The following is a 15,168-nucleotide window of genomic DNA, read 5'->3' on the forward strand; positions in this document are numbered from 1 at the left end:
GTTGTTTTCGATATATACCGGTCGTCCTACTTTATTGGAATACATTTATATTAAATTTTTTTCAAATATAAAAAATATATTATATTAAACTAATATTTCTTATAAAGTTTGAAAGAATGTATAGGGAAAAAATGAAAAAAAAAAACTATTTTCATAACAGAATGTTTTTTTCCTCTCACAGTTGCGGAATTCAAGTAACCGATTTATGTGACTTCCCTCGCAGAACAGGAAATTAGCTATCGCTTCAACAATTCACTAATTTTTGAGGACAGAAGTTAAATCTGTAGCAAGGAAATAAATTGGTTCTATTACCAAAAAGTAGAACCCAATTAAAAAAAATATACAGGTATGTCCTGTTTATCAAACCTTTGATGCTCTCAGTGACTAATGAAAAAGAAAAGACGATGTGAAATTTGAACTCAGCAAAAAGAGTCCCTTAACCATATAAAACGAGTGCGTCGGCGTGACGTGAGTCAGTTGAGTCGAGTAATCCAAGTGATACGGTTGGAAAAGGATTGTGCATTTGTTTGTGCCGTGCGCGTGCGATAACTATAATTGTTATGTCGAGTTCCATAATTGTTACGATTTACGCATAATGTCACAAAAACGTAAAGTTGATATATAGTGCAGAGTTTTTCAGTCTAAATGGAAAGGTAAACCACTGTGAGACACTATGATTTTGATTTTATTAAAGACTGTTTGTTGAAAGTTGCCGATGTTTCATTTCCATCTCAAAACTCAATAATTCAAAATATTTCGCTCTTAAGAAACACTGTTGCTTCAAGACTAAATGATTTGTCTTGCTGTTTTTATACGAGGCATTAACAGTAACAGTTTGAAATAACTGAAGAACTGTTAAAGTGCGTTCCATAGACTACAACAGCAAATGATATTTATTCTGCAATTTGGTATTTGGTACCAGAATATGAACTCGACTGGAATATACTTAGCAGCAAAACTACGGATGGCGCTCCTGCCATGGCTGGCAAACATTCGGGCGTTGTAACTAAATTAAAACAGAAAAAATCAGAAGATTTTATGGGATTTCACTGTATAATTCATCAGGAATTATTGGCATCTAAACATTTAAAAATGGACCATGTCATGCCACCTATAATTAAAATTGTAAATTTTTTAAGGAGCAGAGGACTAAATTACCGACAGTTCAGGCAATTTTTACAAGATTTGGACGAAAAGTTTTATGGTGTCCCTTATTTCACTAAAGTTCGTTGGCCCAGTCGAGGAGTAGTTTTTGTAAGATTTGTTGCATTACCTGACTCTATTCAAGCTTTCATGTTAGGAACAGGCAATCAATTGATTATGACAATGACTGGTGGATTAATTGTGCCTTTTTCGTTGATATGAATGAACACTTCACTAATCTGAATATGAAGTTACAGGGTAAAAATCAGATTGCCACTTAATTTTATTCATATATTCAAGCCTTTGAAACAAAGTTGAGGCTGTGTGTTGAGGAAATTCAGGTGAAAAATCAAACTTTTGACTGTTTCTCTCATTTAAAATCATTTGGCACAGTGAACCAACAAAAAACTGGATGAAGATTCTCAACTTCTGCAAAATTTGATAACGGAATACAACAATCGTTTTAAAGACAAAATAAATGAAACGGAATTCCCAATTTTCAACAATCCATTCAATTTTGAAGCTTCACAGGCACCAGTTCATTTGCAAATGGAGTTGATAGATCTTCAATCGGACAGTATTTTGAAAGAATAATTTAATGAGATTAAAGCTCTTACATTTTATACACAATATTACAAGAGTTTGGATAATTACCCGGAATTAAAAAATCATGCAGCACGCATTCTCTGCATGTTTGGTAGCAACAATTTATGTGAGCGAATGTTTCCAGTCAGTCTTATTTATTTTCAGGACAAAATAAATAAGAACAAAAATCAAACAAGACTTACGAATGAACATCTTCAATAAATTCTTAAAATAACTACAACGAATATGATACCTGACATCAAGCTCAAAAACAAGAGAATTCAGGTATCTGGATTCTCGAGCTTAACATAATTACTTATCATCTTTTTAACTTTGATATCATTTTTAACAACCGTATATTATATAAATATATAATTTATTAAATAAAATGTTATAATAATTCAGTTCATTTCTTTTTATTTTCAATCAGTCTGCCCGATTGAACATTAAATCACCTTACCACTTTAACGTTTCATTTCAAAATGGCACTTTTCCCAATTGTCTTGAGACGGTTATAATTATACCTCTGTATAGGGAGGAGATAAAAACGAAGCATCGAATTATCGTGTAATTGCACTTCGTTCCACGTTAACTAAAATCATGGAAAGATTGTTCTAAAAAGGCTTTTATCATTTCTGCTTAAATATAAAATAATACGACCCATCAATTTGGGTTTTTAAGTAACAAATGCACAAATGATACTATATTCTCCCTTCTTAATAATGTCTACTCTCGCCTAAACAGCCATCACACTACTGCAACAGCTTTTGTGATTTTTCTAAGTCTTTCGATTGTGTTAATCATAATATTTTTATCAAAAAATTACAGTACTTCGGGTTTAGCAGCGTTTCGATTTGATTGCAACACAGATTACTGCGTTCGTATTGGACCAATGAACGTTGTTTGCGAATATTAAAGCATTGAAGTTTTTCGTAGAAACCCTAAGATTGTGTTGTGTTAGTTGGAAAGTGAAATTTATTAACTTCGAAACATTAGCCACTCCATTCATTGCTTTGTGGTGAAACACCTGAAGGAAGAAATATTCTAGCAGACACTCATTGCTTCTAAATTACATAATTTTGTGCAGACACTATCTAAGAACGAAGATTTAATCCGACATTCAAAGTACTTATTTATTTGGATGTGCCTGGCTTACCAGCGCACAATTTAAGACTACAAGCTGTTTTCGTGGAAATCATGCTTCAAAATGTGGAACGAAACGCGTTTTGTGGTAAGTAAATTGATAAACAATGTGATTTCCGCGACGATACTCCAAGGAAAAATTCGAAGGTGAGGAAGCTCTCACTCCGAAGATACCGATAATGCCAACCGATTTGCTGTTTGTGTTTTAACGACCGTCTTGCATCGACTATGACCAATAACAAACCACAAGTCCAATCTTTGAAAGTTTGTGTTTATATATGTGTTATGTTCATGGGTGGAAAAACCATCTGCGTTATTTGTTCTTGAATCTGATGATAAAACAAATTTTTTTAAATTTATATTTATTATCCTCATAAAAAATTGAGCTCAATAAAAACCAAAATCTGTTCATTTATGGCTTAAGTTCGAACAAGTTACTTCTTACCCAAGTAAAAAACTACATAGTTTCATATGCATTTATTTATAAAATTGAGTACGTATATATAACTTTTCATTAACAACATGAACAACTGCAGCGGTTTTTACGAAAAGCGATCAAATCATTAAGTACGTTAACAATAATTTTATTTATTTCTCTTTTTCATATCTATAGTTGCCTAGAATATTTGTTTAGTTTTACGCAAAGAATTTATTTTTGTTTATGTATTGCTTCGAAATTTCGTTTTCCAAAAAAAAAAAATCAACCAGTTCACGTCTATTACAACGAACGAAATCAGTATTCAAATTTGTGCGTAACGAGTTATGACCTGATATAAGATAGATGTACGATTTTGGAACTAACCGTATAACGTTTCATGAGTTCTTGGCCTCATATAGTAAATAAAGTGCAGTGACAAGTCTCAAACAAGCTTCACACAAAACTTATACCTGCTGTTTCGATCCATTTTATTAAAGTAGAGCTCGATCGACCACTCAGTCAAGTTGTTTTGAAAAATGTCTAAAATTTTCGCACTGTTGATTAACACCAACTTAAAAAGAGAATGGAGGCTGTTTACGGTGTATACTTCTTTTTCAAAAATTGGTCTAAGCTGTTTCGCTAGAAACGAAAATCATTTGAAGATAGATCCGCGAGCGGGATATTGCAGTACATCCCAGCATTTATAAAACAAGTGTTCTGTGGATACTACGTTAGTGTTTAATAGTGCAAGGAGTGTGCTCCGAATTCTCAGCATAGTACAAAAACAGCGTCGAATAGAATGTTGTTAGCGATTTGTAGCTTTGGTCTTTTACTATGACTCGATATCAAAAAGTGATTCCTGGAGTGCTATCGATAAAAAGGGCTGTGCTAAATAAGCAAATGTGATACCAAACAAGTGATATTTTGAGAACTGCACACGACAAAATCAGCCGAGGTGTGCGCTTGCTACATGACGATGCTCCAGCCCACACTGCTTTGCTTTCCAAGGCTACTTTACACGAATGTAAGTTCACAGAGATTTAATCCCACCATATAGCCCTGATCAGGCCCCGTCTGATTATTTATTTGTTCGCAAAGCTAAAGGTCGAGTTAACGAGTACAAGATTTGATAGCGAAGATGAAATTGAATAGATAATGTAAGAACATAATATTTGATCTACTTGATCTACTTGACCTACAAAATGCTCATTTATCCGACTACCTAATAATAAAAACTTTTTCGTTCTTGGTTTATGTTTCTAAATCAATGCCGCTTTTAAACTTTTGCAACTATAATTGAAAGAACTGTATGATTTAGTTCCAGCAGTTAGCGCAATCGTTACTCGATTCACAAATAAAATAAAACTCTGCCATACAATCCATGTCATTAATTGCAAACCCATTCGGGGTACCTCCCCAACCACGGTACTCAATACAATTCTCCTCCTTACCATTATAAGAGTAAGAAGGTTGCCCAGGGGGCCAATTGGCATATATAACATCAAGACCTGTAGACAACCATACCCACTGATCGCGATCACCGAGATTTGCACCTGACGTCCAATAACGTCGATGATCCAAACCTATAAGAAAAAAAAATAAAAATGTGTATATGAAAACGACGAGTTTGAAACAAAAAATATCACTTTGAATATATTGGTATTATAATCAATAAAAACAAAATAAGGAATATATTTTATTAATAAAGGCATCATTTCATCGTAAAAAAGTTTATTATTGGTGGTGAGATGATTTCAAGTACCTACCTTTTTCTTGAAGAAATTTTACCATCCTGGCATCTTCTTCGTTATTATTAATAGCCCATAGTTGCATTCCTTGTAATCTACAAAATTGTACCGCTTTGAAGAAATTTGTCTGAAAATAAAAACAATAATATGTATCTTGGGACGAAAATCATCGAAACCAAGTACTGAAAATGCCAAAAACAAAAATTTCCTTTCAAAATTATTAGTCAGAAATTTACTATTCATCAAAGTAAGTTACAGTAAATTTGAAAATTATAGTTTCCGTTGCAATCTATTATACTTTTGTATATTTCAGGAGATTTTAATTTCAAAAATTTTTGATTTTGACCTACAACATGTAGATGCAATTTTTAAATTACTTGAAATTGTAGAACCAATCCCGACATGCTCTGAACCATCGGTATGGTCAAAGAAAAGTTATTGTTACTCAGTCTAGACTTCTAGAGTAACTGCCGCGTATTGTTTTATATGTTGATGTCAGTGGAGCTTCGAAGTAGTATGAAAAGTATTTTCTCAATTCGTGAACTCAATAACCAAATAACGAGTCCAAAGCTAGTGTCTAATCGCCAAGCTCCTGCCATTCTGTGTATTATATTTTTGGGAAATGGCAGAAATACCTACTAGAACTGTAGAAATGAGAACTTAATAACGTATCCGAAGTAATTTGGAAGTGGAACCATGGCCTGGTTGTTTCTTGGGCTCCTGGGCTACGGTAGAAAAAAATTAAAAAAAAACGTTTCTCTCACTTGCATCTTCATGAGTTGCTGGCTGCGTCAACTGATTCTATTATAATTTCATTCGATAGAGAAGAACAATACCTTGCAATGCCGAAATTAGACAGTTCTTCTGGAAAATATCCAGCAAAAACGGCATCAAACACGTTTTTCGTGAATAGAGCCCAAATGATAGACATTATGAAGATATTAAAAATGTGCTGTGATAAAATGGCGTTCGTCTGCTTTTGGAGAAAAAGCTAGAGCAAGAATGGTTTTTTTTTTACCTTTCGCCATTATGCTTACGAACTGAAGAAGTGTAATGATCCCACAAAAAAATGATTGTAAGGGTGTGAGACATAATGTACAAACTGTTTGTTTTCATTTACTGATCTGCACTTTACTCTAGTTGGTGACACTGAACACACTGTTTACACTACGACTCACAATTACACTGCATGACGCGTCGTAATGTAAACACTCTGTCAATTGTGAAACAACGGTTACTACATTATAATTACAAATATTTTATATAACTGAATCAGTACCTAGTTTGCTCGCTTTGCCGGATTGTGCTCAAAATTCTCCTTTTTAATTCTCCATGTGTTGTTGTTTCCCATTCTTAAGAATATACGTTTCGTTTCAACTAAAAACGTTCAATTGGCCTCAGTACAGGCACATTAGGCACAATAAACGGATTATTCAACCCTGTAAAAACTCCCTCAATGTCCTTTGCATAATGAGAAGTTGCCAGGACTATTTCTAGACTTCTCAATATTCAACAAAAGCGTCCTTTATATAAAAAACAAAACTTTCTTCAGGATGCTTTTTATTTATGAGCTGCATTAATCTGAATAAAACACACTCTTTTTCATATATTTTTGCGGTTACAAAATTTTCAAAAGGTCGATTGTAAACTGAATATCGACCACGACATGAAATCACCAACCATATCAACACATCCGAGTTGAACTTTTCGTGTCTATTGAAATACGCTTTTGAATTAACTTCTTCGCCTTTCCGACAATAAGTCTTATCTTTCGTCGTTTCACACCCGTTAAAAATAAAATAAGATTAGTCGTCGATGATTATTTCCTAACCTTTAACGGGCGAAAGCTCGTTGTCACTGAGACTGAGTTTTGATTTTTGTTCCATTTGTTACTTATCAGAATATTTGGGTAAAGATTTTCTTCATTTTTGAACTACATACTGTTCCTTTAGAATATTGCTTACATATTCCTTATCGATCTTGAATTTTCTGTCCAATTTTCGCAAAATGACTCACAGTTTTCCGTGAACCTCTTTAAGCAAAGCTTCTCTCCTTTTTTGAAATTTTTGTTGCTTTTTTTTGATCCTCAGTTCCTTTCTACCTACCGACAGATATCGTGAATTATTTGTCTGGCTACTTCCATTCTTACAAAGTGATAAACCGTAAATAATTTTTCATACTTGAATTTAATTATTTTATTATTTATTAATTAATAGAGACGTAATATTTATACATTTGACAATAACATTCTATGGTAACACATACTCTAATTGCTAAGCTGTCTAGAAATGTACGGATTTTTTTGTCTCCAAAAATGACCAAGTTCTGATAAACATGATATTTAGTTTGAAATGACTAAGTCATCTTGATCATGTTTGTACGATAATACAAGGATGGTCCCAGAAATACCTGGCCTGAGCTAGAGTTGTTAGAAAGATATCACTGTATTAGACAGTAGACAATCTATACATCATTGTTTGGTATTTGTTTGGCAACCATCAATAGTGAACGTTTTCATTGATTTTGTAAACATGTAAAAAATTGGTGATACCATACTTTTATTTCAAAAGCATTAGCCCAATCAATATAAAAACTTAACTTACCAAATTCTACTCTGGGTGAGACTACTCCTTCTTTATCAACAGTAAAATATTGAGTAGCAGAGTTTAAACGAGATGACCGCATGACCCGCTTCGCAGTGAGTGACCAAATAAGGTGACGACTCCAGAAATGTTGAAGAAAAGTCACAAGCAGCACTGCATGATCGTCGATTTAAAGTGCGAAAGCTAACAGACTTAGTAGGTATTTCAAAAAGTGCGGTACATCGCATATTAACTGAAAATTTGGACTTGAGTAAGCTGTGCGCAAGATGAGTACCGCGTTTGCCAAAAATGGAACAAAAACAGCATTGTGAAGATGTTTTTATCGAGTATGTATCACAGAAATATTTTTACGTCATTTCGTGATCATGGATGAAATCTGAATCCATCACTTCACTCCTAAAATAAAAGAACAATCAAAACAATGGACAGAAAAGAGAGAACGCTCCAAAGAAGGCAAAGACTGTACCATCTCCAGGCAAGGTCGTGGCGGTCGTTTTTTTGAGATGCGCGTTTGATAATTTTCATTGAAAAAGAAAAAACAATGAATTAAAATTGCTACCTCATGCACTCTTTTAGCCAGATTTGGCCTTTTCGGATTATTTTCTGCTACCAAGCTTGAAAAAATGACTCGGTGGTCAAATATTTTACAACAATAAAGAGGAGATTAGGTAGAAATATATATATATATATATATATATATATATATATATATATATATATATATATATATTTGCCCAAAATTTTTATGTTGTCTATGTTGGGACAGGTATTTCTTTCTCGTAGTCTTGTGGATTTAAGTTTGCAAATCAAATAGACTAATTGTATTTTTAATTATTTTTATTTAAAGATTAGTTTTGTTATATAAAAACTAAAGTATAAGGAAAATACTAATTTCCAAATCTCAAAAATACTATTTACAGGAGATGTTCAATCCGATGTTGGCTATACTGAGTGAATAACATTGATAACTCCTTTTCATTTGTTAGTAAATATTGTCAGTGCTTAGGATTTTTTTTTTAATCACTTTTCAGTGTTAGCCCATTGGATTTTCAGTTTGTTTAAAAAGTTCATTTAGTTTGAGCATAGAAGACTATTGGTAGAACTAGTGAAACAAAAATTAAAAAATTATAAAGATAAGAAATAATTATAGTTTTAATATTTAGCTTGTATACAACCTATTTATCAGTCCTGTTTGTTCTTTGTGTCTAGTTGACTGAAGCATAGAAAACAGAATTGATAATCTATATTAAACATCACATTTATAATTCCTTGACAAACGTTTTTGTTTTTCAGCTTATTGGTCTTGTTTCGAGGCTTTTGTTGAAATTCAACTAAGCCCAATGCGAAGTTAAACTAAAGGGCTGATTCGCTAGGTTACAGTGATCGGCATCTATTACTTTGTATCATTAAAATGGAGGCGCTCCCGCTTCTCGTGGTAGAATTATCAAAACATGTTGAAATTCAATAACTTACTAATAGAGTTTTATTTTATTTTCTCCACTGCTGAGTGTCACGATGTGCAAACATTAACCGATTCAACTGGTAATACTGAAATTGAAATGAGCCGAGATGATCCGAGCTCTGTTCGACCTTGTTCGATTGAGTTGTAGTAAAATGTTTCAAGTCAATCAAAAATGGTCAAGTTTTGGAATCACTTTTCAGTATTAGCCAATTGTGTTTTCTCGAGTTTTTTTAAAAAGTTTTAGTTTGAACACGAAGAGAGGAAGACTAATAGTTGAACTGGTGAATTATAGTTTTAATATTTAGCTTGTATACAACCTATTTATCAGTCTTGTTTGTTCTTTGTGCCTATTTAGCTGTAACTTAGAAGAATAAATAAATAAAAGTAATCATACCATGATTTTGTCGATAGTGAAATTATTATCAGTTGAAACATGGAAAATAGAATTGAGTATCACGATGTTTAAAAATTAACCGAGATGAAGCGAGATCTGTTCGACCGTAAGTTGCTCGGTTAAGTTGCGGCAAATCATTTAAATGAGCCTGTTCAAATATCAATCTACAAACCTGGTAATAATGAAAATCAAATCAACCAAGGTAAACCGAATTTTGATTTACCTTGTTCAAATAGATGAAAGTGTAAGTCACTTGAATAGACAGACAGTGAAAGCGATCGCGTAAGCTGGCTTAAAATACAGTCACGAAGATTCTTATTTCCCCATTATTCAAACGTTTGGTTGTGGTCGCCCGCCAGTTCTAACAGCTGATTTGCCGAAATTACAGCCTTCTACCGATTTCCGAAGCAAAAAAAACCTGTGTTCTACGGGTATTATTCCCGAAGAATTTCATTGTAGGTGAAAGTCACTTCCAATGGAAAGGAAAAAGAAGGAAGGCACTCCAGAACCAGCTATTGACTCGGATGATTTAGATGAAAGTTGAATGTGACATTATCATTAATACATAATAAGTATTCTTGATGTTATTGAGTGTTTTTTTACATTAACTTTGCATAGCAATATTAATCGATTCTTATAATTTTGTAATGTTTCTTTAAGTGAAATTTTTAATTAAATGCTAAATCTTTCTAGTTGTCCAATATTTTCTAATCACTAGTATCCTTTGCTTCTAGCAATAGTCTGCAATAGTAGTAATTAACAAGTAAAATTAATTGGTAATAGTCTGAAATAAAGAGACTAAGTCAAAAAAATAAAGTTTCAATTCCAAACCAAAGTAAATTATATATAAAATCGAGAAATAGAATCAACTGAAGAAGGAAAATTTTTAACTGTGCTTTTTCAAGATCTGAATTTTTTTACTTTTTGCAGGACACCCACGAAATGTGCTGATGTCTCAATTAAAATAAGCGCTAAAGACAAACAAACTGAAACCCTAGCTAATATTGGCTGGAAAAACTCCAAATCAGGATTTTTGTTTTTTAAAAACCTTAAAAGATTATGAGAGTTGATAAAGTAGATTTCCAAAGCGGCTCCAAAAAAGTTCACTGGTAATTTTATCAAAAATTAGCCGTCCTATCAATTTCTAACGATGAAGTTAATCAGCAAACCAAACTAAATATTGTAGAAAATTTACAAAGAAAAAGTCTACGTGATTTCGAAATGAGACATGCTCCATCGAATCAACAGATCTGTGGCCCTTTAAATGGGAAGTGATAGTGATTTAGTTCATGATTTATCTAATTCGTTAATACTAAAATCACTTTTTTTAGCTTCTTTAAATCTGTGAGTGACAGTTTCTGTTAACAACATAAATGTATTTGAAATTGACAGCAATTTCCTTCAAGAAAGCGTAACTTTATGTAAAGAAAATGCTAGGGACGCTAACAAGAAAGATTCTAGCTTAAACGCAATAAATCACACGATTGAGATGCTTATGATAGAATTTCAAGGTTTGATTATTGCAAATGAAGCACGGAAGTGTTTTCATTATGTTGTGTACCAGAACATAGAAAAATGTATCCTGATTGTAAACGATATTTTAAAGAAATAGTATTCAATTGAATATATATCTAAAACTACAATTGTTTATACTTTTGATATAATGTGCTATTTTATTTAACTTTGAGGTACTTACATTATAATTCTTACTAAATGAACACATTTCATAGACTGAGTATGAGAAGATTTCATGAAATATTTGTCAGTTATGTTATTTTGTCTTTTGATAAATAAAAAATTCGAAGTTTTCTTCGTTCCGCCAACACTGCTTTCTTACACAATTTTCTTAATCGTCAATGAAACGTTTCGTAACAATCTCCATCTTCTCAGTTAGACAGTAGTCATAAACGAATAAAATCAAACCATATTTGAGTCTAATATATTTTGTGTGAATAATACATAGAGAAATATTTACCTTGAATACGGAATCCACATAATAGGTTTTACCTGCAAAACTAAATCGATTCGGGAACTTCTTTGGACGATTCAAAACAGGTGATAAATATTCAGTGGCATTATCTCCCATAACTACTATGCAAACATAACATAATATCAAAGCTATTATTGTCCTTAAAAACATTTTTCTTTTAATTAAAAAACGTGTAATCATTTTATTTCAAATTGTTTATTTCGAACACTCCTAACAATTTGCAATGATAAGATTCAGTGATGTTGGAATTTCCATAATATACTTGCCCGTGATTAATTCGTGAACTGGCAATGAATGGTTGGTTCTATTGGAATGTTGTTTTAAGCTATACTGATTGTCCCGTCGTATGTTAATATATATTGTAAATAAAAAAATTTAGGAACACATTCACTTTTTTTAGTTGAATCAAGAATTTATTATAGCTCTTCCAATATCAAATATTCACGGCACTCATACCAAATTAAGAAATTAAAATAAAAACATTGAATCTTAAACAATAATGCCTTTTTATTGGCCGAAGCTGTCGGAAGACGTATGTACACATATTCCTGCCAGACAGTGCGATAAGAAGTGAGGTTGTTTGGTGAGATTCATTTAATTCATAAATTTCTTTAAGTAAATATAAATATGGCGTTCTTTAGACCATGGACGAATGAAGACAATGAAATTACACAGTGTAGTGAGAATAAAGACAGGTATGAATTTAATAATAAAGATTTAGGTATATAAACATATTACTACAACGTTATTTTAAATACATTCGAATGTTTAAAAAACGAAAATATTCAGCAATCTGATAATGCAATCAGAATAAGAATTTCTGAATTAACTGGAGTAAATACATTTTCCATTTATCGAATAGTCACGAAACAGATTGCTGTGGATCATTCATAGAACCGAAAAACATGTAAAGAAAAACTGAAATCAGTTGACGAAGCTACTCAAGATTTTATACGTAGGACAATTTTTAGTTTATATAAAGAGAGCAGGGATGCAACATTAGGAGCAATACAGCAAAAGGTAGCAGATTATCCATAATACAATTGTACCAGTTTAGAAACATTCCGTGAAGTTTTGTCAGCATGTGGTTTTAAACACAAAAAACTGAATAAACGGATGGCAATAACTGTCAAGGATCGTTCGATGGCGACAAGATTATTTGCCAGATAAAAGACTACCGAAGTTCTAATAGACACATAATTTATCTAGATAAAACATGGTTTGTAGTAAATTTCGGTTGGGTTGACAATAGTAAAAATTGCTGTTTGAATGGGCCATGTTCTAAAGGGAAACGAATTATAATAGTACACGCTGGAAGCAAAGACGGTTAAAAACTGTGCTGCTGTTTATCATGAAGATATGATAGCAGAATTATTTGAAAAATAATTTAAAGAACAGCTTTTACCTAAAATTCCACCACAGTCAGTAATCATTATAGACAACGCTTCTTATCACTCGCGGCAACTCTTTAAGATACCCAATAGTAGTAGAAAGAAAGATCAAATTTTAGCACTGATGTCTGAAAAAAATATTTCTATTCCTGTCAGCGATCGTGAATATGCCCAATAAACAAAAAATTGCTTAGTTAGAGAGAATTTATTATATTGACAATAAAATCCATCTCCAGAACTGAGTAAATAGGTTGTAGAACTCGCAAAGAAAGTTCTAGCAGTAGACCGCCAAGAGCTTTGGAAAAACTGTGTTTAACATGTTATTCAAAAAGAAGATGAGTATGTGGTATCATCTTTTTTAAAACCCGTCGTAATTCAATCAAATGATCATTCTAGTTCAGACAATTCTGACTACCATTATTATTCGTGAAGATACTTTGGAATTGAAATGTTTTTTTTTCTTTTGTTTTATTTGCAAAGAATTTATTTTCCTTTATGGTTTTTGCTTTGGCTTTGAAATTTCGTTATCCAGAAAAAAAAAACGAATGGGGTACAGAAAGGGCTCAGTTCATGTCTGGTACCCTATTTAAGCCAAACTTTCTTACTGGCATTTTACTCGTCTATTCACGTTTTATAATTAAATATTCAGTTGTAGCAAGTTATCAAGGTAAATTAATGATTTTTTTCTATGTTCCAAGTAGGACTACAATTAAGTGCATCTGTCTAAATAACTGCGTCTAATTTATAATGATTCGATTGCCTTTTAACGAATACTTTCTCGCATAAGATATACAAATTTTCAAAAGTATTTATAAAAATAATCAATTTATAAAATGTGGTATCTACGCCTATAATAGATCAAACAAAATTGTCGGCAAGGGTTTTATAATCTACAATCACTATTGTGGGGTCACAAATGACCCTAATTTCTTTTAACAGATCTAAAATGATTGAAAATTTTTTCTGCAATCCAGATATTTGTATGGGTTGGAAAAATATATTTTTAAGAGGTTGATAGTAGGAAACAAAAATAACTTTGCTTCTATATCACGTTAAAATAAATCAATTTTAAGTAAAAAAGTGAAAAATTGTGTCTTCTCGTTAATACCGTCATTAACTGTAACACATTCATCTGTAAAAAAATGGATTATAAAAATTAATGAAAAAACATGGCCATGTTTCTAGCCACATTACAGTAATATAAAATTAAAAAATAATATTCTTTGTGTGAAATGCAGGTGATTTCTCGTGTTGAATTAGTTTTGGGACTATCTTATGAAATCCTAAGCAAATGGTGGAATGTTTGGAATTTTTTGTTTTTGGACCACCTTACCGTAGAACCTTCTTGTTTTGGTTGTCCTCACGCGCCATTTATGTTTCTAGTGCTTTGAAAATTATTGAACACAACTCCTTCGACAAGTTTTGTCTTCCAAATTTAATTTGCAGATGCTCTTTGATAAGATACAATCCCAATTCCTTCATAAAATCTGAGCGTCATGACTCTTTAATATAACAACATCCATTATAGCATTCCATAATTAAATTTTCAATATCAATGGGCATTACTTTCAAAGCATTCTTGGCGCAATTATGAAATATGTTGTAATTACAATGTGCCGGTATTATTTATATAATTATTTTCTTCTGACTGTAATTTTTGAAAAACGGAATTATTGACTCCGTAATTAACAGACGCGTTATCTGCTCCAAATGCTGTTACTCTTTTCCATGGTAGCTGTGCTTTATCCAAGACCTGGAATAAATGTTGCTTGATAGATAGAGAATCTTCGAAGGCATTTTACTAAAAATCCAAAACTTTAAGGCAAATACTGCTTCTGGTAAAAATACTGATTAGCAACTGGAAACAATTCCTCATTCTCTTTGTTAGACGCGTCGGTAGAGACAGAAAACAGAATTCAAATCCTCTTGAACAAGTTGCATCGAATACGGAAACAAAACTTTTTGTACCAAGGGTGTACATTTAGTGCATCCTCATGTAATTTGCTTTACGATCTCTGAATCCGTAATTACTTATTTCATTACTTTTAACGAACAATCTTGAGCAATATGTGGAATATGATGTTTGAGACTATGATAAAGCTCAGTTAATTCGGCAAGACTAACTTTTTTACTTTACACACTACCTTTTGGTTTGGTGTATGCGCTGAGGCATGGCTATTGTACTTCCAGACTCCTTATGCTTCTTTGATTTCAAGCCATCATAAGCAACTGCGAATACTTGTTTCAACAAGTTTCAGAAACCTTTTGTGTCATCGTCACACTCATGTATC

General features: G+C 32.4%; 1 protein-coding gene across 1 annotated transcript; it reads right to left on the minus strand.

The window, feature by feature from the left end:
* Window positions 1–3,333: 3,333 nt before the first annotated feature.
* On the minus strand, window positions 3,334–11,772 carry LOC130445511 (C-type lectin 37Db-like). The gene is made up of 3 exons (XM_056781166.1): window positions 11,472–11,772; window positions 5,056–5,164; window positions 3,334–4,872 (listed from the first exon to the last, which is right to left on the minus strand). The coding sequence occupies exons 1-3, from the start codon at window positions 11,664–11,666 to the stop codon at window positions 4,604–4,606; spliced, it is 573 nt and encodes a 190-aa protein (XP_056637144.1). The 5' UTR covers window positions 11,667–11,772; the 3' UTR covers window positions 3,334–4,603.
* Window positions 11,773–15,168: the final 3,396 nt, after the last annotated feature.

This window comes from Diorhabda sublineata, chromosome 6 (assembly GCF_026230105.1).
Source record: "Diorhabda sublineata isolate icDioSubl1.1 chromosome 6, icDioSubl1.1, whole genome shotgun sequence".
Lineage (NCBI taxonomy): Eukaryota > Metazoa > Arthropoda > Insecta > Coleoptera > Chrysomelidae > Diorhabda > Diorhabda sublineata.

Excerpts from the sequence above, each read along its gene's own strand:
- LOC130445511 (XM_056781166.1), bottom strand. The coding sequence starts at position 11,666 with ATGATTACACGTTTTTTAATTAAAAGAAAAATGTTTTTAAGGACAATA. Across the intron at positions 5,165-11,471 it reads ATGTGGATTCCGTATTCAAG|ACAAATTTCTTCAAAGCGGT; the intron begins GTAAATATTTCT and ends TTTTATTTTCAG. Across the intron at positions 4,873-5,055 it reads AAAATTTCTTCAAGAAAAAG|GTTTGGATCATCGACGTTAT; the intron begins GTAGGTACTTGA and ends TTTTTCTTATAG.